Genomic DNA, 27,038 nt, shown 5'->3' with positions numbered 1-27,038 from the left:
TCTATTGTACAAGTTGTTTCATTTACAAGGATATCAACTGCTTTATATCAGTTATTGTACTTTAAAAAAATTTAAAATGTGCTTTTTACAGAAAAGTGTAATTTAAAGTGGTTGTCCGGGACTTTAACATTGATGGCCTACCCTTAGCATAGGTCATCAATGTCTGATCGTTTGGATGTAACACTGGCACCTTCACCAATAAGATGTTCCCAATGTCGGTGGCAGCCGGAGCTGCTCAGCTTCAGAGCTGCACATTCCTGCTCTGTCGATTGCATAGTGGCCATGGCCGGGTACTGCACATCCCCTCCTATTCAAATTAATAAAGGGTGGATGAGCATTACACAACTGCAGCCATGATTCCATTGATGGAACTGTGCATCTCCATAACTTATCTGATCAGCGAGGGCACCAGATGTTGTACCCCGCACACACCCCTCCCGGCCAATTAGATAACCTATCCTAAGGCTAGGCTATCAATTTTAAAGTCCCAGACAAGCCCTTCAAAGCCCTCATATACAATTGATTAAAGCCAGCCATATTAGCTGATTTTGACTGGACCAGCTGATCATCTAGTATGAATAGGGCTCTGAAAACCTGACATCGACTATATAATTGTCTAAGGGTCACTTCCGTCTGTCTTTCTGTCACAGATATTCATTGGTCGCGGCATCTGTCTCTCATGGAATCCAAGTCGCTGATTGGTTGTGGCAAAACGCCCATGACCAATCAGCAACGGCCACAGTCCGGTGGCAATATGGCCGCTCTTTCCTCCCCACAGTCAGTACCCGCTATACCCGATGCGTTAGAATCGGGCCACCATCTAGTACAACATAATGAGAAAAGAAATATCAATCATACTGACTTAAAACATTGATTCTGTTGGTGTCTGGTCAGCTTCAGCATTCCTTAGACCACAAATTGTACTCAAATCCCTGCATGGAGTAATATTTATGATAAGGTGCTCACAGAGGCATACATTCCACTTCACACCTCGTCTGATTCATGAAGAGGCATGTGCACTCCTCCCCACCTCCTCATCAAGGCCAGTATAAAAAATTGCAGTCTTGATGACTCTGGGCCATTATGTTTAAGATAAGTGATGTAGTGCCAAGACTGCTTCTCTCATCTTGAGCTCTCTGTTAAAATGAAGTTGCGGGCCAATCTGTTTTCTAAATTTCTTGCACCATTTACATTTTACAAGTAGGAACAACAACAGAAACATCGATGTCTACAACTGCTGCTCCTCCATCTACAGGTAAGAACATTCATAAGTCTACATCAGTCACTTCTGATCACAAATGTAATATTCCTTATAAAGATGGCTTGTTATGTGAAATAAATACGTATTCACACTCAGAACAGGTTGGTCATTTTGGGCAGGTGTCGTTAAAGTATTGTGTCTATGGGTTGGGAATTCATACATTGACTTTTCTTTACAGCTCCTTCTACATCATACTTGACAACTTCAACCACTTCATCTGCGACAACAAGTAAGTGTCTCCTAGAAATGATGGAGGTCAAAGATATCTTTATTTTTAGTTTTATGATTAAATTTTGTCCATATAGATTGAATCTTCCTTACATGAAAACCTATTTAAGAGGTTATATATATATCTCTGTATCGTGTTAGCCAGTAGATAGGAAAATATTTAAATTTGGGAATCCTCAGTGGTTGATACCTTTTAATGGCTATCTGAAAAGATGGTAACAATTTTCAAGCTTTCATCTATGCGTGAAGACGAGACCTGAGTAGTCTCGAAAGCCTGCAAGTTGTTACCATCTTTTCAGATAGCCATTAAAAGGTATCAATGAGGGCTCTAAAATTTTAATATTTTTCTATTAAAGGGGTTCTATCATCAAGACAACATGCTTTAAAAGAGGCTGAGATGCTCAATATTTTTGCTACTACTGTGGCCACCCTTAAACTGTGTATAATTTTGGGCACCAGTGTCGAAGAAGAACATAGCTGAACTAGAGGTGATGTAAAGAAGAGCAACCAAAGATATTAAGAGAATGGGTTGACTGCAGTGTCAAGAAAATTATCAAACTGATGAATATTCAGTATTAAAACCTTTCAGAATAGCGGGGATCTAAACGGTATGTCATAATGAATGATCCTTTAACAACTATGCTTGCAACATTGACAAGGATGCAACCACAATGTCCAGAAGAAAGAGAGTTTCTCCATCATCATCACAGATGGGGGTTCTTTACTGTAGGAGCAGTGAGACTAAGAAACTCTCACAATGTTTTGATGGCTGATAAATTCAACAATTTTAAAAAGAACCCCGTTCTCTTTCTATTTAAATATAATATTATAAGTTGTGTATTCTTTTAGATTTGTGGAAATTGATGATTCAGTGATTTGTCCTGATTGCCGTATTGGAAAAGGATGAGGGATTTTGATCTATATTGGTCAATTGGCAACTCACATGTGTTTTTGCCTTCCTCTGAGTAGACTTGCGTGTTTTGCAACCAAATTAGCCATGTAACTATGAATCTTGTCCTACTAGGGTGTATGGACAGTGCACAAAGACCCACTTTTAGGCCACACATCCATGACTTAGAGCAGATAGCTACTAGCAGGCAGCAGTTCTCTCTCTCCAAGACTCTTGCCATCCAAACATTGCATTTATTCTTGGTGACTTATTAAATTTTTCTATGCAACTTCTACATCACAACTAATAACTACAACCACTTCATCTGCGACTACAAGTAAGTGTCGTCTAACAGTGGCGGAGGTCAAGGAAAGTTGTCCTATCAAGGTGCAGAGCATAATGACCCAATATTTGGACTCCCCTCCAGAGTGCAGAGCTACCAATAGTATGTTTCTCTGTCTAAGGCAACATATTGGAAACAAGCATCAGATCCACATAATACATTTAAGAATTAGAGCAGCTGCCATAGTTTAATTATATTGCACATTATTATTAGTGATGGGCAAGTGAGCTCGTTACTCGAGATTTCCATGCTGGAGTGTTTTCTGAGTATTTGGGCGTGCTCGGAGATTTCGTTTGTGTCGCCGCAGCTGCATGATTTGCGGCTGCTTGACAGCCTGAATATATGTGGGGATTGTCTGTTTGTTAGGGAATGCCCACATGTATTCAGGCTATCTAGCAGCCGCCCGCAAATCATGCTTCTGTGGCGACACAAACTAAATCTCCGAGCACACCCAAAATAGTCGGAGAACACCCGAGCATGCTCGGAAATCTCGAGTAACGAGCATAGTCGCCCATCACTAATTATTATGCATTCAATATAATGAACCAATATCTTTTTTCAATCTTATAAATTATTTTCTTATGTAACCTAATGCCCAGTTAGAGTATATGGACAGTGCATAGGGTGCCAGTATTAAGATCTGAATCCAGAGGGGACGCAGCTGACTAGTAGTGGTTCTCTATCTATCCAAGTATTGCATTTATTCATGGTGACTTTTTGTTTTTCTTCTATTTCACATATGACAACTACAAATATTTTACCTGTGACTACAAGAAACAAATTTCTAACAATAGCAGAGATTGAATAAACCTTTTTAAATTGGTATATACTCAGCTATTCCCTGCACTCAATATTGGTTTTCCATTATCTACTTCTTTTTCGTCATTGTGTGGATTCATTTTAATCTCTTTTTCATATGTTGTTTTATGCATATATACCGTAGTTTTGAAATAACAATTGTGATTTTTAATTGTATCAGTATTGATGACTTACTCATAGGTTGGGTGTATCTCTAATTCATGAGACCTTGCATGTACATTTTTGGACTACATTGGTGCTTTTATCTTTGTGGCTTGACAACATTGACTTTTTTTGCAGCTTCTTCACAGCTGAGTACTACAACTACTACAACTCTGACTAAGCGTAAGTTGTTTGGTGAATTTTACGGTAAAACTGTGATACAAGAAAAATATATATCTTTGCACTGCTGTGACGAGTGTGTCACGTAAACCTGGGAAATCTGGGGATAGAAGATCTCTACGTATTGTGAATCGCAGATCTTCCATTTAGCCTGTGTGTTTGGGTCCTATATTAAATGAATTTGGTTTCCTTTGGTGCTGAAGAGGTTAATGACCCTTTCTAAGTTGGTCAGAACCTTGCAGCACCATTTCCAGCTGTTTCTGATCGGGTCATTAACTCTTCCTATATGACCTGGCCTGACCCTCTTTGGTGTTCTGTAGTACGTGAGTGCTTATCTTCCGGTCCCTGTTTAGTTTATTCCTCCCTGTCCCTATCCTCCTCGCTATTGTTGGTTGGCGCTTTTGTATTATAGAGGGTTTCTGTTATCTCTGTTTTGTCTTATGTGTCTTGTTCACATTACATTTCTGTCCAAGGCTCCATGGAGTGTTGGAGGGGAGAGACAAGGGATTAGCAGGAGCATAATGAGGTCAAGACTCGGGCCTCGTTACCATCAAGAGTACCTGCAGGACAGGGATAGTCAGGGTCCCAGTTCCAGGGACAGTTTGATGCACCCCTCACCTACCTTAGACCATGCTATCCAGTAGATAGGAGAATATTAAAATTTGAGAGTCCTCAATGGTTGATACCTTTTAATGGCTAATTGAAAAGATGGTAACAAATTACAGCTTTCAAGACTACTCAGGTCTCTTCATCAGGCATAAAATAACACAAAATTTGAAGACCTGCATAATATGATTAAATTAGAGAATTACATTTAAAATGAAATTTTATAACTCGCTGAAAACTTACCTCCGCAACCTATTTTAAAGGGGTTGTCCACTTCTTGGAAAATCCCTTCTCAATCACTATGTCCCCTTTATAAAATAATAAAACTTATACTTGCCTCCCCTGTCAGCGCCATTCCCGTGATGTCGGCATGGGCTCTCCCGGGGATTGTATGACATTGTTATGTCATGCAATCCCTGCAGCTAATCAGTGTTGGCTTCACTGTCTACGCAGTTGGGGGATATAATAGTTGAGTTAGTTGAGTTATACATATTTTATATTTTTTACAGACAATTCCTTTTTACATTTCTGGAAAATATGTTTTAATTTGGGCACAAAGGACAAACAATCGTATAAAAAACACTTAATCTTCTGAATATAATAACTTTTTTTGTCAAGAATTTCTTGTAAAACACCGAACGCGTATCCAGGTGTATTTTACAGTTAACACTTTATACCGTGTAGTTTACTTAGTTATAGTAAATTAATTGCAGAGTGTTCTGCGCCATCTAGTGGTTTAATTTAAACGATATTACTACTGATACTAATGGTACAGCTGTACAGGTCCTGGAACGACGATAACAATTAGCCATGACTTGCAGTGATGTGCCAGAGCTAAGAAATCAAGCCGTGTTCAGTCATTATTCCCAAACTGTCTCACTGTCTGAGCTTGGGTGAGGGAGGCAGAGATGACCACACAGGATTTTGGATATTTGCTACACCTGCAGTTCAAAACAGCTGCTCGAAGGAAGTTGAAACAGCCCTTTTAGCATGGAATTTCAGAAAAAAGGAAGCAACATAAGGAAATGGAGTTTCAACGACTTTGCAAAAACTGGGTGCACAACTCAGGCCTCGGGGATCACCTTGCGGTAACATCTCTATCTGACGGCAAGCCTTTATTTCCTCTTTGGCTACGGGCAGTTCCTCTGTCTCTGACAATATGTGTAAGGCAGGGGTTACACTTGCGAGTGCAATGCAAGAAGCTCACGTGAGTCTCTCGCCTCAATACCTGGCACTGCCGCCGGCAGTCGTGACCGGAGTGTGAGGCTGCATCTATTTCTATGCAGCAGATCGCTCCGGTCCCAAGTGTCGGCGGCAGTGTCGGGTATTGAGGCGAGAAACTCGCTTGAGTTTCTCGCATTGCACTCGCAAGTGTGACCCTGACCCAATCCTTGACCTTGTAACCTATGATGGCGCACCAATAATGAACACATCTGTCCCCCATATGTCACAAGCGCTCACGAGTGGTTAACTTAGACCTTCTCACTTGTCCTCTGCAACTGACCACTAGCATGGGAAGTCAGGGCCTACAATAATCGATGCTATGCACCTGGGTGTAACTAGAGGTCCCCAAGTATGTGTGCGGTACACCCAATGTTCTTTTACTACAACCCATGCACATAGACCCTGCCCAATGGAAGAACTGTGCTGGCTTGATTGAGAGTATTTCCCTTTTACAAATTTTCACAACCAAACACACCACGTACAGTAACTCAAGAGCAAAAGCTAGTTATCACATAAATAACATTGCGACAGTACAACCAAGAGTTGAACTCCAAAAACATCAAAATGGCCATTACATTTCACATAAAATGCAAACATTAAGCCTAATCTAAGGCCGGGGTCACACTTGCGAGTGCAATGCTAGAAACTCCCGTGAGTCTCTCGCCTCAATACCCGGCACTGCCGCCGGTATTCGGGACCGGAGCATGCGGCTGCATGTATTTCTATGCAGTTGAACGTTCCGGTCCCGAGTGCCGGCGGCAGTGCCGGGTATTGAGGCGAGAGACTCGCGCAAGTTTCTCGAATTACACTCGCAAGTGTGATCCCGGTCTCATTGAGATTATAGAATCTCCTGAGATTAAATTTTTGCAGATATTCTTTAATCTGGCAAGTTTGACTCGAATGGCTTTTGTTAGGTCCATGTGCCACCCTTTTTGTTTTCTCGCACTGTTGGCACTGTTCATGGAAAAGGAAGCTGCCAATGTTCTTGTTATCCTGAACAAACCTTTTCATTCATGACCTTTACACTTTCTCGCTCTAGGTTTTTTCAATGACACCTGCTATTTGGAACAGTCTTATTAGCTGTGATCTTTAGCTATGATCTGGGATAGAAAGAGCAGAATAATCCAAAATATCCCATAAATTAATGATGATACTAATCTCGTGTCTCTCTTGTGTATTTGTTCCCTTGACGAATGTCCCGTGCTTTTACTGATACAGAATAAATGCTATCTCCCCTGGTGCAGCGGCTGTCCATGTACGTGAGGTTATATACGGTATACAGTAATGTCCTATGCTTGCTATAAATTTCTTAACTTTGATAAAAAATTCTTTAAATTTATTTCCGAGCAGGGGATTTGCAGCTCTCTGTCTGGAAAAAAAAAGGAGCTTTAATTACTATGGATATATAAATAAAGCACAGATAGAATAGTTATAAGGTCCTGGACTTCTAAGTGTGGGTGATTGACCAGCATAAAGGGAAATCCTAAATTCGTAAAAAAAAAAAAAAACTCTAATTTTTTCCTTACTTTTTATTATTTGGTGTTTGTTTATTTTTTTTTGTCATTATTAAGAAGCCTAAAAATGAAAGAAACGAAAACAAAAGTGACTACATTCTAAATTTAATCACAAATATAAGACAAATAAAAGCAGAAACATTTGTTACTATTCCGATATCTGTAGATTAATAACTTTGCCTTTTTGCTCCAGCTACGACCACATCAGCAACCTCAGCTGCGACTACTCCACCTATTACCACTGGTAAGTTTTAGGTATTTTTTCTCCTAAAAACTTGAAAACCTAAACGCCCCATATGTTTAGAATGAGACTTTATGACCGGATAGAGTTTGATTTATTTTGCTTAATAACTTTTTCCTTTTTGGTGCAGCTCCGACTACAATTACGTCAATTCTTACCACTGGTGAGATCTTGGAAAATTTGTCAAGAATAAAAAAATAGAAAAATAAATGAAATACAATGAAATCCTTAGTGAGACGTACAGATGGGGACAAAGCGGACATTGGTGCCGCTATGTTTGATATTGATAAAGTAGCTTTTTACTACAGTTCTGATGACATCGACAACCCCAACCACAACCGCTTCTGTGACGACCGACTGGTCAGTTCTGGGTATTTTATGATTAAAAAGCAAGACAATAAAACAATCCAAAAAATCCCCTTATAAAAATCATTTACTTTAATGTATCACATAAGTTATTTATTGTTTTGCTCCCATTCCTGCCTCATCCACAACCCCGGCGACTACAACTCCCTCACTGTTACCTACAAGAAAGTTTTTGAAATTTTTATGACAAAAGACAAAAAAATCAAAGGGGAAAATAACTTTGAAGATATTTTTTGGCAAAAAATTAGATAACTGAGTAATCTAAAAGCTGTTCTCTTCCTGTTACAGCTCCATCTACATCATCAAACCCAACTGTGACTTCCTCTCCGGAGACCATTAGTAAGTTTTTTGCTCATCTGTGTTCTCTTTTACAAATGTAGCAGAACTTTCTAAATAAGACATAAATATGAGACAAACATAATGAAGAAACATGTTTGTTACTATTTCGGATCATGTGGATTAACAACTTTGCCTTTTTGTTTCAGCTACGACCACATCCACAACCTCAGCTACAACTACTTCACCTACTACCACTGGTAAGTTTCGAATAATTTATTTTTCATCAAAGTGAACCAAGAAAGTTATAAATAAATTCTAAGTGAAACAAAGAGGAGAAACACGTTTTGTGCGTTGATGCCATAATTATTATTATTGATGTTAAAGGGGTTGTCCACCTTTTCAAACCCCACGCTTGGTTACAATAAAATAGAAAAGCTTATACTCACCTCTCGTGTTTCGCGCCATTCCCGCAGCGTAGGCACTTGTTCTCACCGGGGCTCTTTTGCAGCTGTTGGAACACATGCCACCGGCGCCCAATCATCAGAGCTGACGTTACTGTCCCCACCTTTGGAAAAATTGAACATGAAGAGGAAGTCCAGAATGCAGCTGATTTTTTACTTCCTCTTCATGTTGATTTTGTCTGAAGGCGGGCACAGTAGCACAGCTCTCATTGGGCACCGGGGTCACGTGTCACAACAACCACACAGGAGCCCCAAGGAGAGCGAGTGCCGGCACTGCGGGAACAGCGCCCGCATGGGAGGTGAGTATAATCTTTTTTATTTTATTGGGGCAAAGCATGGGATATGACAAGGAGTTGCCAAGAGGTAGACAACTACTTTAACAGCTTTGGGTTTTTTTCTAACATCTGCAAATACAACATCACCGATCACACTTCACTTGTGACTATCAATAAGATTTGGATAAAAGGTCTCTACTAGGAATGAGCGAGCACTAAAATGCTCGTTGCTCGGACCGAGCAAATCCTAATACTCGCATGCTCATTTCGAGCAACGACTATAATGGGAGTCAATAGTAAAGTCAAGCTTTATTCCGGCAAACCTTACAAAGATGTTCACATGGATTACATTGTTTCTTAGGAATAGTTTTTCATTTTTTCTTTATTTTTGCTTTTCATTTTGTTCCTGTTCCAGTCAGTACTACCACTCAACGCCCAACAACTAATAGCATGCCTCCGACTACCACACAGCGCCCAACAGCTACAACCATTCCATCTACTAGCACACAAAGACCAACAACTATAACCATGATATCTACTTCCACAGCACGCCCAATAGCTACAACTATGCCATCTACTACCACAGAAGGCCCAACAACTACAACCATACCATCTACTACTGAAGGTATCTTACTTAATTTATCCAATTTAAAATAGGGTATTGTTTCTTCAGCCTTGCTACCAGGCAGTATTACAATTGAAGAGTCATTCCAACAAAGTTAATTTTGGAATCAACCTAATGCAACTGAAACTAAGAAATTTGCTTTTCCAATTCGCCTCCTTCCTTGTCCGAGTAAGCAGATCATGTCCATTGTGTATAAAGAATGATGATGATAAAATTAATGTCTTTTGTACATAGGAAATGATCGCTGCTGCAGGTCTTCCTCAAAATTTCAGCCCAGATATGTACTACAGTCATCTATGTACCATGTGAATATCCACATAAATAAGATTTACTTCAATATTATTAAAATTAAGTTACTATAAGGCAGAATTTTACAATTTACTTGTAGTAACTAATCTAAATAGTTGCAAATATCTGCTTTGTTCAGTTCTAAAATTGTGATTGCATCAAAGGTTGACTTGCTTTATGTTCAACATGTCACTGTTCAACATTGCTATCTTCTATGACAGAACACCCAACAACTTCAACCATGCAATCTACTACCACAGAACACTCAACAACAACCATGCCAAATTCAACCACAGAACACCCAACAACTACAATCATGCAATCTACTACAACAGAATACACAACTGCAACAGTGCTATCTACTACTACAGAACACCCAACAACTACAACCATGCCATCTACTACAACTGAACTTCCAACAACCACAATCATGCCATCTACTACCACAAAACACCCAACAAGTACAACCATGTCATCTACTACTACAGAACATACAACAACTGCAACAATGCCATCTACTACTTTAGAACACTCAACAAATACAACTGTACCATCAACTAGCACAAAACACCCAATAACTGCAACCATGCTATCTACTACCTTGGAAAGCCTAACAACTAGAACCATGCTATCTACTACTAAGGATCACTTAACAACTACAACAATGCTATATTCTACCACAGAATACCCAACCTCTTCAACTACGCCATCTACTACCAAAGAAAACCCAACTACAACCATGACTTCTACTACTACAGAACACCCAACAACTTTAACCATGCCATCAACTACAAAAAAAAAACCAACAACTACAACCAATCCATCTACTTCAAAAGAATACCCAACAACTACAACCATGTCATCTACTACCACAGAACATCCAACAACTACAACCTTGCCATCTACTACCTCAGAACACCCAACAACTACAACTATGCCATCTAATACTACACAACATCCAAAGACTATAACCATGCCATCTACTACAGCAGAAAACCCAACAACTACAACCATGCTATCTACTACTAAAAAGCACCCAACAACTACAACCATGTCATCTACTGCTACAGAACACCGAACAACTGCAACCATGCCATCTACTAGCACAGAATACCCAACAACTACAACCATGCCCTCCACTATCACAAAAAAACCAACTACAATGATTCCATCTACTACCACAGAAAACTCAACAGCTACAACCATGCCTTCTACTGGCACAGAACACCTAACAACTATAACCATGCCATATACTACCACAGATCAACCAACAACTACAACCATGCTTTCTACTGCTACAGAACACCCAACAACTATGACAATGCTATCTTCAACGACAGAACACCCAAAAACTTCAATAATGCCATCTACTGCTACAGAACCCATAACAACTACAACCATGCCATCTACTACCACAGAATACCCAACAACTACAGCCATGTCATCTACTGCCACAGGACATCCAACTGCAACCATGCCATCTACTATCACTGATCTCTCAAAAATGACAATCATGCCATCTAGCAACACAGAACACCGAGCAACTACAACCATGCCATCATCTACCACAGAACAACCAACAACTGCAACCATGCAATCTACTACAACGGAACACCTAACAACTACAACCATGCTATCTACTACCAAAGAACACCTAAAATCTACAACTATGCTATCTACTACCACAGAACACCCAACCACTACGAACATGCTATCTACTACTAGAGAACACCCAACATCTACAACCATGCTATCTACTACAACAGATTACCCAACAATTACAACCATGTCATCTACTACCACAGAACAACCAACAACTGCAATCATGCAATCTACTACAATGGAACACTTAACAAATACAACCATGCTATCTACTACCAAGGAACACCTAACATCTACAACCATGCCATCTACTACTAGAGAACACCCAAAAACTACATCCATGCCATCTACTACTAGAGAACACCCAACAGCTACAACCATGCCATCTACTGCCACAGAACAGTCAACATCTATAGCCATGTCATCTACTACCACAGAACATCCAACAACTACAACCTTGCCATCTACTACCTCAGAGCACCAAACAACTACAACTATGCCATCTAATACTACACAACATCCAAAGACTATAACCATGCCATCTACTACAGCAGAAAACCCAACAACTACAACCATGCTATCTACTACTAAAAAGCACCCAACAACTACAACCATGCCATCTACTACCACAAAACACCCAACAACTACAACAATGCTATCTACTACTAAAAAGCACCCAACAACTACAACCATGTCATCTACTACTACAGAACACCCAAAAACTACAACCAGTCCATCTACTACAAAAGAATACCCAACAACTACAACTATGTCATCTACTACCACAGAACATCCAACAACTACAACCTTGCCATCTACTACCTCAGAACACCAAACAACTACAACTATGCCATCTAATACTACACAACATTCAAAAACTATAACCATGTCATCTACCACAGCAGAAAACCCAACAACTACAACCATGCTATCTACTACTAAAAAGCACCCAACAACTACAACCATGTCATCTACTAGTACAGAACACCCAATAGCTGCAACCATGCCATCTACTAGCACAGAATACCCAACAACTACAACCATGCCCTCTACTATCACAAAAAAACCAACTACAATGATTCCATCTACTACCACAGAAAACTCAACAACTACAACCATGCCTTCTACTGGCACAGAACACCTAACAACTATAACCATGCCATATACTACCACAGATCAACCAACAACTACAACCATGCTTTCTACTACTACAGAGCACCCAACAACTATGACAATGCTATCTTCAACGACAGAACACCCAACAACTTCAATAATGCCATCTTCTGCTACAGAACCCATAACAACTACAACCATGCCATCTACTACCACAGAATACCCAACAACTACAGCCATGTCATCTACTGCCACAGGACATCCAACAACTGCAACCATGCCAGCTACTATCACTGATCTCTCAAAAACGACAATCATGCCATCTAGCAACACAGAACACCGAGCAACTACAACCATGCCATCATCTACCACAGAACAACCAACAACTGCAAGCATGCAATCTACTAAAACGGAACACCTAACAACTACAACCATGCTATCTACTACCAAAGAACACCTAAAATCTACAACTATGCTATCTACTACCACAGAACACCCAACCACTACGAACATGCTATCTACTACTAGAGAACACCCAACATCTACAACCATCCTATCTACTACAACAGATTACCCAACAATTACAACCATGTCATCTACTACCACAGAACAACCAACAACTGCAACCATGCAATCTACTACAATGGAACACTTAACAAATACAACCATGCTATCTACTACCAAGGAACACCTAACATCTACAACCATGCCATCTACTACTAGAGAACACCCAAAAACTACATCCATGCCATCTACTACTAGAGAACACCCAACAACTACAACCATGCCATCTACTGCCACAGAACAGTCAACATCTATAGCCATGTCATCTACTACCACAGAACATCCAACAACTACAACCTTGCCATCTACTACCTCAGAGCACCAAACAACTACAACTATGCCATCTAATACTACACAACATCCAAAGACTATAACCATGCCATCTACTACAGCAGAAAACCCAACAACTACAACCATGCTATCTACTACTAAAAAGCACCCAACAACTACAACCATGTCATCTACTACTACAGAACACCCAACAACTACAACCATGCCCTCTACTATCACAAAACAACCAACAACTACAATGATTCCATCTACTACCACAGAAAACTCAACAACTACAACCATGCCTATTACTGGCACAGAACACCTAACAACTATAACCATGCCATATACTACCACAGATCAACCATCAACTACAACCATGCTATCTACTACTACAGAACATCCAACAACTATGACAATGCTATCTTCAACGACAGAACACCGAACAACTTCAATAATGCCATCTACTACTACAGAACCCCTAACAACTACAACAATGCCATCTACTACCACAGAATACCCAACAACTACATCTATGCTATTTACTGCCACAGAACACCCAACAACTATAACCTTGTCATCTACTACAGAACACCCAACAGCTACAACCATGCCATCTACTACCACAGAACAGTCAACATCTATAGCCATGTCATCTACTACCACAGAACATCCAACAACTACAACCTTGCCATCTACTACCTCAGAACACCAAACAACTACAACTATGCCTCCTAACACTACACAACATCCAAAAACTATAACCATGCCATCTACTACAGCAGAAAACCCAACAAGTACAACCATGCTATCTACTACTAAAAAGCAACCAAAAACTACAACCATATCATCTACTACTACAGAACACCCAACAACTGCAACCATGCCATTTACTACCACAGCACACCCAACAACTGCAACCATGCCCTCTACTATCACAAAACAACCAACATCTACAATGATTCCATCTACTACCACAGAAAACTCAACAACTACAACCATGCCTTCTACTGGCACAGAACACCTAAGAACTATAACCATGCCATATACTACCACAGATCAACCAACAACTGCAGCCATGCTATCTACTACTACAGAACACCCAACAACTATGACAATGCTATCTTCAACGACAGAACACCCAACAACTTCAATAATGCCATCTACTACAACGATGCCATCTACTACCACAGAATACCCTACAACTACAACTATGCTATTTACTGCCACAGAACACCCAACAACTATAACCTTGCCATCTACTACTACAGAACACTCAACAACTACAGCCATGTCATCTACTGCCACAGGACATCCAACAACTGCAACCATGCCATCTACTATCACTGAGCTCTCAACAACTACAATCATGCAATCTACCAACACAGAACACCGAGCAACTACAACCATGCCATCATCTACCACAGAACAACCAACAACTGCAAGCATGCAATCTACTACAACGGAACACCTAACAACTACAACCATGCTATCTACTACCAAAGAACACCTAACATCTACAACTATGTCATCTACTACCACAGAACACCCAACCACTACAAACATGCTATCTACTACTAGAGAACACCCAAAATCTACAACCATGCTATCTACTACAACAGATTACCCAACAATTACAACCATGTCATCTACTACCACAGAACAACCAACAACTACAACCATGCCATCTACTACTAGAGAACACCCAAAAACTACATCCATGCCATCTACTATTAGAGAACACCCAACAGCTACAACCATGCCATCTACTACCACAGAACAATCAACATCTATAGACATGTCATCTACTACCACAAAACACCCAACAAATACAACTGTTTCATCCACTACCGCAGAATACCAAACAACTACAACCATGTCATCTGCTACCACAGAACACCCAACAACTACAACCATTCCATCTACTACCACAGAAATTCCAACATTAAGAACCATACCATCTACTCCTGAAGGTATCTTACTTAGTTTAGTTTAGTAAGTATAGTACAACCATGCTATCTACTACTAAAAAGCAACCAAAAACTACAACCATATCATCTACTACTACTGCGCTTAGTAACCCGATGTTTACCCTGGTTACTGGCATCGTTGGTCGCTGGAGAGCTGTCTGTGTGACAGCTCTCCAGCGACCAAACAGCAACGCTGCAGCGATCCGGATCGTTGTCTGGATCGCTGCAGCGTCATTTAGTGTGAAGGTACCTTAACTCTTGTGTCATTTCTTATCACACAAATCCCAACAACCACAACCATGCCATCTACTTCCACAGAACACTCAACAACTACAACCATGATATCTACTACTACACAAACCCCAAATGCTACAGCCATGCCATATACTAGCACAGAACACGCAACTACAACCATGCCAACTACTACCACACACCGCCTAACTCTTGTGTCATCTCTTATCACACAAATCCCAACAACCACAACCATGCCGTCTACTTCCACAGAACACCCAACAACTACAACCATGGTATCTACTACTACACAAACCCCAAATGCTACAGCCATGCCATATACTAGCACAGAACACCCAACAACTACAACCATGATATCTACTACCACACAAATCCCAAATGCTACAACCATGCCATCTACTACCACAAAATACCTAATAGCTAGAACCATACCATCTATTCCTGAAGGTATCTTACCTAAGTTTTTAAACTCACCATAGTTTATTCATTCTATCTGGCAGTTTCCCATTTGAAGAGTCTCTCCAACAAAATTAATTTTGGAATTAACCTAAAGCAAATGAAACTGGCAACCTAGTTTTCTCTTCACCACATTCCTTGGAGAATGATGATGATAATAATATTCATGTCTTCTGAACATAGGAAAGGATCACTACTGTTGCCTCCCTCAAAACTGCAGACCATATATTGGCTTCAGACATTTATGTCCCTTTACACCATGTGAATGTCCACATAAACAATATTTACCTCAATAATATTTAAGTGTGATCACTTTCAGGTAGAATTCTATGAATTAGATAAAGTATTGAATCTAACTAGGTGCAATTATCCGCTCTGATTCATTTCTAAGTTTATCATTGCATCAAAGGTTAGTTTGTTCTATGTTCGAAATGTCACTGCCCACATCACATATTTTAGGTGTCCATTGACCACAGTTATATTGTCTTTTATCTAACTAATCATTTTACTTTTCTCTTTCTTTTTTTCTTTCATGGCCAGTCAGTGCTACTACACAACTTCTAACAACTAAAACCGTGACATTTACAACCACACAACACCCAACAACTACAACCATGCCATCAACTAGCACAGAATACCAAACAACTACAACCATGCCATCAGCTAGCACAGAATACCAAACAACTACAACCATGTCATCTACTACCACAGAAAGCCCAACAACTACAACCATGCCATCTACTACCACAGAAAGCTCAACAACTATAACCATGCCAAATACTACCACAAAACGCCCAACAAATACAAAAATGCCACCTACTACCACAGAAAGCCCTACAACTACAACCATGCCATCTACTACCACAAAAAGCCCAACTACAACCATGCCATCTACTACCACAGAACGGCCAACAACTGCAACCATGCCACCTACTAGCACAGAAATCCCAACAACTACAATCATGCAATCTACTACCACAGAACGCTCAACAACTACAACCATGTCATCTACTACCACAGAAAGCCCAACAACTACAACCATGCCATCTACTACCACAGAAAGCTCAACAACTATAACCATGCCAAATACTACCACAAAACGCCCAACAACTACAAAAATGCCACCTACTACCACAGAAAGCCCTACAACTACAACCATGCCATCTACTACCACAAAAAGCCCAACTACAACCATGCCATCTACTACCACAGAACGGCCAACAACTGCAACCATGCTACCTACTAGCACAGAAATCCCAACAACTACAATCATGCAATCTACTACCACAGAACGCCCAACAACTTCAACCATGCAATCTACCACAGAAAGCCCAAAAACTACAACCATGCCACTTACTACCTCAGAAAGCCCAACAACTACAATCATGGCATCTACTACTTCAGAAAGCCCAACAACAACAACCATGTCATCTACTACCACAGAAAGCCCAAGAACTACAACCATGCCTTCTACTACCACAGAAAGCCTAATAATTACAACCATAACATCTACTACCACAGAACGCCCAACAACTACAACCATGGCATCTACTACCACAGAACGTCCAACTACAACCATGCCATCTACTACCACTGAACACTCATCAACTACAACCATAGCATCTACTACCATAGAACGCCCAACTTCAACCATGCCTTTAACTACCACAGAACGCCCAACAACTACAACAATGCCATCTACTACCACAGAACGCCCAATAACTACAACCATGGCATATACTACCACAGAACACCCAACCACTACAACCACGACATCTAGTAGCACACAAAGCCTAAAAACTACAATCATGCCATCTACTACCACAGAAAGTTCAACAACTACAACCATGCCATCTACTACCACAGAGCGCCCAACAACTACAGCTATGCCATCTACTACCACAGAACGCCCAACAACTACAACCATGACATCTACTACCACAGAGCGCCCAACAACTACATCCATGCCATCTACTACCACAGAACGCCCAACAACTACAACCATGACATCTACTACCACATTACACCCAACAACTACAACCACGACATCTACTAGCACACAAAGCCTAAAAACTACAATCATGTCATCTACTACCACAGAAAACTCAACAACTACAACCATGCCATCTACTGCCACAGAACACCTAACAACTATAACCATGCCATATACTACCACAGATCATCCAACAACTGCAACAATGCTATCTACTACTACAGACTACCCAACAACTATGACAATGCTATCTTCAATGACAGAACGCCCAACAACTGCAAAAATGCCACCTACTACCACAGAAACCCCTACAACTACAACCATGCCATCTACTACTACAAAAAGCCCAACTACAGCCATGCCATCTACTACCACAGAACTGCCAACAACTACAACCATGCCACTTACTAGCACAGAAATCCCAACAACTACAATCATGCCATCTACTACCACAAAACGCTCAACAACTGCAACCATGCCATCTACTAGCACAGAAAGTCCAACTACAACCATACCATCTACTACCACAGGACGCCCAACAACTTCAACCATGCAATCTACCACAGAAAGCCCAAAAACTACAATCATGCCACCTACTACATCAGAAAGCCCAACAACTACAATCATGGCATCTACTACCTCAGAAAGCCCAACAACTACAACCATGTCATCTACTACCACAGAAAGCCCAACAACTGCAGCCATGCCATCTACTAACACAGAAGGCAAAACAACTAAAACCATGCCACCTTCTACCACAGAAAGCCCAAAAACTACAATCATGCCATCTACTACCACAGAAAGCTCAACAACTACAACCATGCCATCTACTACCACAGAGCGCCCAACAACTACAGCCATGCCATCTACTACTACAGAACGCCCAACAACTACAACCATGCCATCAACTACCACAGAACGCCCAACAACTACAACCACGACATCTACTAGCACACAAAGCCTAAAAACTACAATCATGCCATCTACTACCACAGAAAACTCAACAACTACAACCATGCCATCTACTGTCACAGAACACCTAACAACTATAACTATGCCATATACTACCACAGATCATCCAACAACTACAACAATGCCATCTACTACTACAGAATACCCAACAACTATGACAATGCTATCTTCAATGACAGAACGCCCAACAACTGCAAAAATGCCACCTACTACCACAGAAAGCCCTGCAACTACAACCATGCCATCTACTACAATAAAAAGCCCAACTACAACCATGCCATCTACTACCACAGAATGGCCAACAACTACAACTATGCCATCTACTAGTACAGAAATCCTAACAACCACAATCATGCCATCTACTACCACAAAACGCTCAACAACTGCAACCATGCCATCTACTAGCACAGAAAGTCCAACTACAACCATACCATCTACTACCACAGAACGCCCAACAACTTCAAACATTCAATCTACCACAGAAAGCCCAAAAACTACAATCATGACACTTACTACCTCAGAAAGCCCAACGACAACAATCATGTCATCTACTACCACAGAAAGCCCAACAACTACAACCATGCCATCTACTAACACAGAAGGCCAAACAACTAAAACCATGCCACCTTCTACCACAGAAAGCCCAAAAACTACAACCATGCCTTCTACTACCACAGAAAGCTTAATAATTGCAACCATAACATCTACTACCACAGAAAGCCCAACTACAACCATGCCATCTACTACCACAGAATGGCCAACAACTACAACTATGCCATCTACTAGCACAGAAATCCCAACAATTACAATCATGCCATCTACTACCACAAAACGCTCAACAACTGCAACCATGCCATCTACTAGCACAGAAAGTCCAACTACAACCATGTCATCTACTACCACAGAACACCCAATAACTACAACCATGCCATCTACTACCACAGAACGCCCAACAACTACAACCATGGCATCTACCACCACAGAACGCCCAACAACTACAACCATGACATCTACTAGCACACAAAGCCTAAAAAGTACAATCATGCCATCTACTACAACAGAAAGTTCAACAACTGCAACCATGACACATACTACCACAGAAAGCTCAACAACTACAACTATGCCATCTACTACCACAGAGAGACCAAAAACTACAACCAGGCCATCCACTACCACAGAACACCCAACGACTGCAACCATGCCATCAACTACCACAGAAAGACAAACAACGACAACCATGCCATCTACTACGACAGAACGCCCTATAACTACAATGCCATATTCCACCACAAAGAGAAAAGCAACTACAACCATGCTGTCTTCTACCACAGAACTCCCAACTACAACCATGCCATCTACTACTACAGAAAACCCAGCAACTACAACTATGGCATCTACTACCACAGAACACCCAACAACTGCAACCATGACACCTACTACCACAGAAAGCTCAACAACTACAACCATGCCATCTACTACCAGAGAGAGCCCAAAAACTACAACCATGCTATCTACTACCACAGAACGTCCAACAACTACTACTATTCCATCTACTAGCACACTAATCCAAAAAACTACAACCATGCAATCTACTACCACAGAAAGCCAAACAACTACAACCAAGCCACCTACTACCACAGAAAGCTCAACAACTACAACTATGCCATCTACTACCACAGAGAGACCAAAAACTACAACCAGGCCTTCTACTACCACAGAACACCCAACGACTGCAACCATGCCATCAACTACCACAGAAAGACAAACAACGACAACCATGCCATATACTACGACAGAACGCCCAACAACTACAACAATGACATCAATTAGCACACAAAGCCAAAAAACTACAGCTATGCGATCTCCTACCACAGAACACTCAACAACTACAACTATGGCATCTACTACCACAGAAAGCCCAGCAACTAAAACCATGGCATCTACTACCACAGAACGCTCAAGAACTTCAACCTTACCACCTACTACCACAGAACACCCAACAAATACAACCATGCCGTCTACTAGCACACACAGCCTAAAAACTACAACCATGCCATCTACTAGCACAGGGAGCACAACAACTACAACCATGGCATCTACTACAACAGAGAGCCCAAAAACTACAACCATGCCATCTACTACCACAGTACGCCATTCAACTATAACCATGCCATCTACTACCACAGAACACTCAACATCTTCAACCATGCCACCTACTACCACGGAAAGCCCAACAACTACAACCTTGCCATCCACTAGCACGGAAAGCCCAACAACTACAGCCATGCCATCTACAACCACAGAAAGCCCATCAACTAAAACAATGCCACCTTCTACCACAGAAATCCCAACAACTACAACCTTTGCATCCACTACCACAGAACGCTCAACAAGTACAAACATACCATCTACTCCTGAAGGTATCTTACTTAATTTATTAAACTTACCATATGTTATTCATTCTTCAGCCTTGCTATCTTCCAGTTTTCCAAGTTAAGGGTCTTTCCAGCAAAATAAATTTTGGAATCAACATAATGCAACTGAAACTAGCAACCTGATTTTCATATTCGCCTCCTTCTTTGGCCGAGTTGCCAGATTATGTCCACCATGTGTAAATATTGATGTTGATATTAATATCCATGTCTTTTAAACAAAGGAAAGAATCAGCGCTGGTGCCTTCCTCAACAATGTAGCCCAGATATGTACTACAGTCATCTATGTCCCCTTATACCATGTGCATGTCCACATAAATAAGATTTATCTTAATACTATTTACTGTGATCACTTTATGGCAAAATTTTACAATTCATGACTAGTATTGACTCTAAATGGGTGCAAATATCCGCTCTGATTCAGTTCTAACGTTGTTATTGCATCAAAGGTTGACTTCCTCTATGTTCGACATGTCACAATCTATCACATATGTCAACATTTCTTGTGTTCATTAACCACATATCACCATAGTTATATTAGTTGCAAAAAGCCCATGGTCCATCAAGTCCAACCTTTCTCGACCAATTGTACATTTCGTCACTAATTTAACTATAACCAGCAATGTTATGTGTATTAAGGAAATCATCTAGCCCTTTTTTAAAAGCTGTTATAGTGTCTGTCATTACTACCTGTTGTGGTAATGCATTCCACAGTCTAGCTGCTCTAACTGTAAAGAACCCTTTCCTATTTAGCTGATGGTATCGCCATTCTTCCACCCATAATGAGTGCCCCCTAATCCTCAGTATGGTCTTTGGAAGGAATAAGTCATGTGTTGTCCTTTGTATTGATCACTATTTTATTTATACATATAAATGAGATCTCCTGTGAGGTATCTTTTTCTAAGCTAAACAAAACCAACTTTTCGAACCTCTCATCATACGAGAGACTTTCCTTCCCTTGTAATAATCTAGTTGCCCACCTTCGAGCTGACTCTAACTTCTGAATATTCTTCTTAAAATGTGGATACTAAAACTTAATCCCGCGTTCTAGTTGCGAGCTCATAAGTGATTCATAAAGTGGTTACAATACGTTTGGATCGCGGGATGTTACCTCACTTTTTACACACCCTAAAATCTTGTTTGCCTTTCCGCCTGCTGCTTGACATTGTGTACTGCTGCTCAGCTTAGTTGTAGCCAGAATACCCAAGTCCTTCTATTCTGCAGTCTCAAGTACATTCCCATTTAATGTACAGTATATGCCGCAATAGGATTACTCAGTCCTAGGCGCATTACTCTACATTTATCTACATTAAACCTCATCTGCCAAGTGTTTGCCCATTCAAACATGTTATCCAGATCATTTTGCTATATTTTAATCTCAAGTTCAGATTTTAATATCCTACCTAGTTTGGTGTCATCAGCAAAGGCTAACACTTTACTCTCAATCCAATCCATCAGGTCATTAGTAAAGACATTAAAAATAATTAGTCCTAGAACAGATCTCTGTGGTCCGCACTGCTTCCAGTACACATCCTTGCAGTGCCTCCTGCTCCCAGTACTGATTCTTGTGGCCGCCACTGCTGACTATATCCCATTTAGAGAACGTACCGTTTATGACAACTCTTTGATTCCTGACATTTAACCAATTGCTTACCCCTATGCATATAGTTTCCCAAAGCTGCAGTGTAAGGCTGTTATGTAGTACAATATCAAGAGCCTTTGCAAAATTCAAACTAATCACAACAGCTGCATTACCAACATCCAGATTTGCACTTACCTCCTCGTAGAAACCCAACATGTTGGTTAAACACGACTTATCGTTCATGAAGCCATGCTGGCTGACAATTATTATATTATTCTCTGCAATATATTTTTGCAGGTGATCTGTTATTATGCCCACAAAAACTTTGCACACTGCTGATGTCAGACTTATCGGGTGATAGTTGCGCAGATCCACCTTCTTACCTTTCCTAAATATCAGTTCCACATCAACCATTCTCCAATTCTTTGGCACCAACCCTGTTACAAAAGAGTCTAAGAACATGAGATACAGCGGTCTGTCAATTACTGAGCTTAGGTGCCACAATATCCGAGGATGAATGCCATCTGGGCCAGGGGATTTGTCAATGTTTAATTTGCACAGGCGCGGGAGTACTTCTTTTTGTGCTAAATTAGTTATATCAGGTGGTAAACTTTCATTTTTGCCTTGTTGAATGATCCCTTGAACAGTTAGTTAATTGGTGCCCACGGATGAAAGGTTCCTGTTTAATATATCAGCCTTTTCTTTGTCCTCTATAATTATCTTGTTATTATCGTCTTTCACTGGGTTGTTGCCATCTGCTTTTTTCTTTTTGGCATTGATGCATTTATGAAATTTTGGTGGATTTATTTTTCTGTCGTTGGTGATTTGTTTCTCTGTAGATAACTTTGCCAGCTTGGTCTCTTTTTAACATTTATTATTGAGATTTTTATACTCGTGAAATGCTATTTCTGTATTCCCAGCCTTCAGGATTCTGAATGCCATTTGTTTTTGTCTTATTAAAACTTTGCATTTTATTACCAGAGGGTATAAATTTTCTACAGAATTCTAGTACTATTTCCTAAAACTTGCCCCATTTTTGTTCGGTATCCTCAGTTACCATGACATGGTTCCAGTCTGCACAATTAAGCTCTTTCCTTAATTTATTTAAATCAGCTTTCCTAATCTTCCAGGTTTTTGCATTACCCTTTTGAAAGGTTTTGTTTAATATTACATTGAAACTTACTATATAATGGTAACTGCATCTCAAATGCTTCCAGACCTGTAGATCTGAAATTGCATCTGGTCTATTTGACAGAACCAGCTACAGCAGATTATGTCCCCTGGTTGGTTCATCTACCAGCTGAAAGAGGTCATTGTCTTGATTTGTGGATAAGAACATGCAGTTTTCAGCACAACTTGAAGATTCTATGTCCCATTGAATGTCTGGATAGTTAAAATCCCCTTTAGTAAGGATCCCATTATTATTTGCTACCTTTTTAATTTGTTGCAGCACTTCATCCTCTACGTGTTCAGTTATATTAGGAGGCTTGTAGCAAACTCCAATTAGCAGCTTTCCAATATTGCCATCCCCATGTACATTTACCCACAGTGACTCTACATTGTTGCAGCTCCCCCAATGTTGTAATTGGGCACAGGTCTTAAGTTTGATTTAATGACTACACTCCTCCACCTTTTCTGTAATTCCTGTCTTTTTGAAATACAGTATAGTGTAACCGTTTATGTTTGTCACCCAGTCATGGCTTTCATCCAGTCAGGTTTCCGTAATGCCCACTACATCGTATTCTGTCGCCCACTTAAGAGTCTCCAATTCATTCATTTTGTTTGCAACACTTCTTGCGTTTGCCAGTAGACATTTAATACTATTAGACATTTATTATTACCTCCCTACTTTTATTGCATACATCAGCCCCTCTAAGTCATAATTGATCCCTATTGCCTCACTCTCTATCCCCTTATTGGCACAACTTCCTTCCCTCCCCCCAGATCCTAGTTTAAATCCATCTGACCATTTTTCCCCAAGTACAGCTGCACCCTCCCATTCAGGTGCAGACCATTTCTACCAAAGAGCCTGTAGCCGACAGAGATGTCAGCCCAATTCTCCAAGAACCCAAACAGTTACTTCCTGCACCAAATTCTAAGCCAATTATTTATCTCCCTAAACTCTCGTTGTCTTGCTAGTGACACTCGTGGTACCGACAGTATTCCTTAAAACACCACCTTTGAGGTCCTGAACTTCAGCTTCTCTCCTAGTTCCCTGTAATCATTTTTAAGGACACTCTACCTCCCTTTAACGTTGTCATTGGTACTGATGTGTACATGAGCAATGTCCTACTGTAGTGATTCCAGTCCTGGGCTTGCATTCCCAATATGAGCCAAACAGGCATATTTACTAGGCTGTGTCAGATCAGGACTAGGCTTCCTGGCACTTTTTTCCCTACCTCTTCTTCTAACTGTTACCCAGCTAAGCACTTCTAGGACATGAACTTCTCCACCTCCACCCTCCTCCATATCAATGGCCCCAACCAGCGCAAGCTTAGTGACCTCTAAACTCTATTCCAGGTTTGCAATACTCCTGAGTATTAGAAGCTACAATTTAGATCCATTACCTGGGCTTCCAAACATGTAACTCGCTGACATCGAGTGCAGATTATCTCAGTACATTGGAATACTTCATAACACCAGCATAAAAAATGATTTTAAAATCTGAAATGTTGGTCTACTGAAATGTTTGTTCAGTAAATGCACTCAAACTTGGTCGGGGCTTTTTTTGCATCAATTACTGCATCAATACAGTGAGGCATGGAGGCGATCAGCCTGTGGCGCTGCTGAGGTGTTATGGAAGCCCAGGCTTCCGCCTCCTCTTGCTTCATTAGCGTCCCTGGAACCTGCGCTGTAAGTTCAAAGGGCAGCGCAACTGCGCATACCCAGAAAAATACTTACAGCACAGGCGCCAGGAATGCTAATGAAGGAAGAGGAGGCGGCGCCCGGCGCACACAGGCCTGGAGCGACGGCTGTGCTGCATCTGATTAGGAGGGAAAGACCCATCCCCGGGACCATTTCACGGTATGAGGGGACACATTTTATAAGTGTTTATTTCAGCGTTTGCAGGGATCATAACTAAAAGAGCCACCTTGTCAGAATGCAGCATTAGTGCTGCACAAGGTGGCTCTTTTAGTGACAAACACCTGAGGGGGGTGACAGGTTCCCTTTAACAGATGTTAAACTCAGCTTAACCCCTTAGCGACCACCGATACGCCTTTTAACGGCGGCCGCTAAGGGTACTTAAACCACAGCGCCGTTAACGGCGCTGTGGAAAAAGTAAATAGCGCCCCCCAGAGTCAGATTTTCTCCGGGGTCTCGGCTGCCAGGGGTTGCCGAGACCCCAGAGAATATGATTCGGGGGGTTTTTTACCCACCCCGCTTTTGCGATCGCCGGTAATTAACCGTTTACCGGCGATCGCAAAAAAAAGAAAACGCAATTTCTTTTTCATTTCTCTGTCCTCTGATGTGATGGCACATCAGAGGACAGAGAAAAGGGGAGAAAAGGGGTCCCAGATAGCCCCCCGATACTCACCTGTCTCCCCCGATGCTCCTCGTGGCTCCCGGTGGGCGCCGCCATCTTCAAAATGGCGGGCGCATGCGCAGTCCGCCCGCCGGCCGGCCCCGTGAGAATCTTTGAGGTCTCGGCTGCCGGGGGTAGCCGAGACCCCAAAGAGCATGATCGGGGTCGGTTTTAGCGACCCCTGTTTTGCAATCGCCGGTAATTAACTGTTTACCGGCGACCGCAAAAAAAAAAAAAGAAAGATAAGTGTAATTCTGAGAAATAGGGGGATTCGGGGACCCTATCATACTTACCGGTGTCCCTGGGTCCTCCTGCTGCTCCTCCTGGCCGCCGGCGTCTTCTGGGGAAAAGAAAATGGCGGGCACATGCGCAGTGCGCCCGCCATCTGTCTCCATATGCCGGCCGGCAGGAGAAGAGCAGTTGGGGCTAAAATTAGGGTTAGGGCTAGGGTTAGGGTTAGGGGTAGGGTTAGGGGTAGGGTTAGGGGTAGGGTTAGGGGTAGGGCTAGGGTTAGGGGTAGGGTTAGGGGTAGGGTTAGGGGCAGGGTTAGGGCTAGGGTTAGGGTTAGG

At 41.3% G+C, this 27,038-nt stretch overlaps 1 protein-coding gene and 1 long non-coding RNA gene across 2 annotated transcripts in view; both read left to right on the top strand.

The window, feature by feature from the left end:
• Positions 1-1,434: 1,434 nt before the first annotated feature.
• Positions 1,435-7,452, top strand: LOC138667135 (uncharacterized). Its single transcript, XR_011318610.1, has 3 exons — positions 1,435-1,490; positions 3,820-3,864; positions 7,399-7,452. It is a non-coding gene; the product is annotated as an uncharacterized lncRNA (long non-coding RNA).
• Positions 7,453-7,665: 213 nt separating this feature from the next.
• LOC138666196 (mucin-2-like) overlaps positions 7,666-27,038 on the top strand; it is a 37,701-nt gene continuing 18,328 nt past the window's right edge. The window contains exons 1-4 of the mRNA XM_069754436.1: positions 7,666-7,792; positions 8,101-8,151; positions 8,298-8,348; positions 9,243-9,452. Coding sequence (XP_069610537.1) covers positions 7,666-7,792; positions 8,101-8,151; positions 8,298-8,348; positions 9,243-9,452 — 439 coding nt within the window. The remainder of the gene's footprint in view (positions 7,793-8,100; positions 8,152-8,297; positions 8,349-9,242; positions 9,453-27,038) is intronic.

This window comes from Ranitomeya imitator, chromosome 2 (assembly GCF_032444005.1).
Source record: "Ranitomeya imitator isolate aRanImi1 chromosome 2, aRanImi1.pri, whole genome shotgun sequence".
In the NCBI taxonomy this organism is placed as follows: Eukaryota; Metazoa; Chordata; class Amphibia; order Anura; family Dendrobatidae; genus Ranitomeya; species Ranitomeya imitator.
The sequence above is the reverse complement of the archived record's forward strand: the minus strand, read 5'-3'. Positions and strand labels throughout refer to the sequence as shown.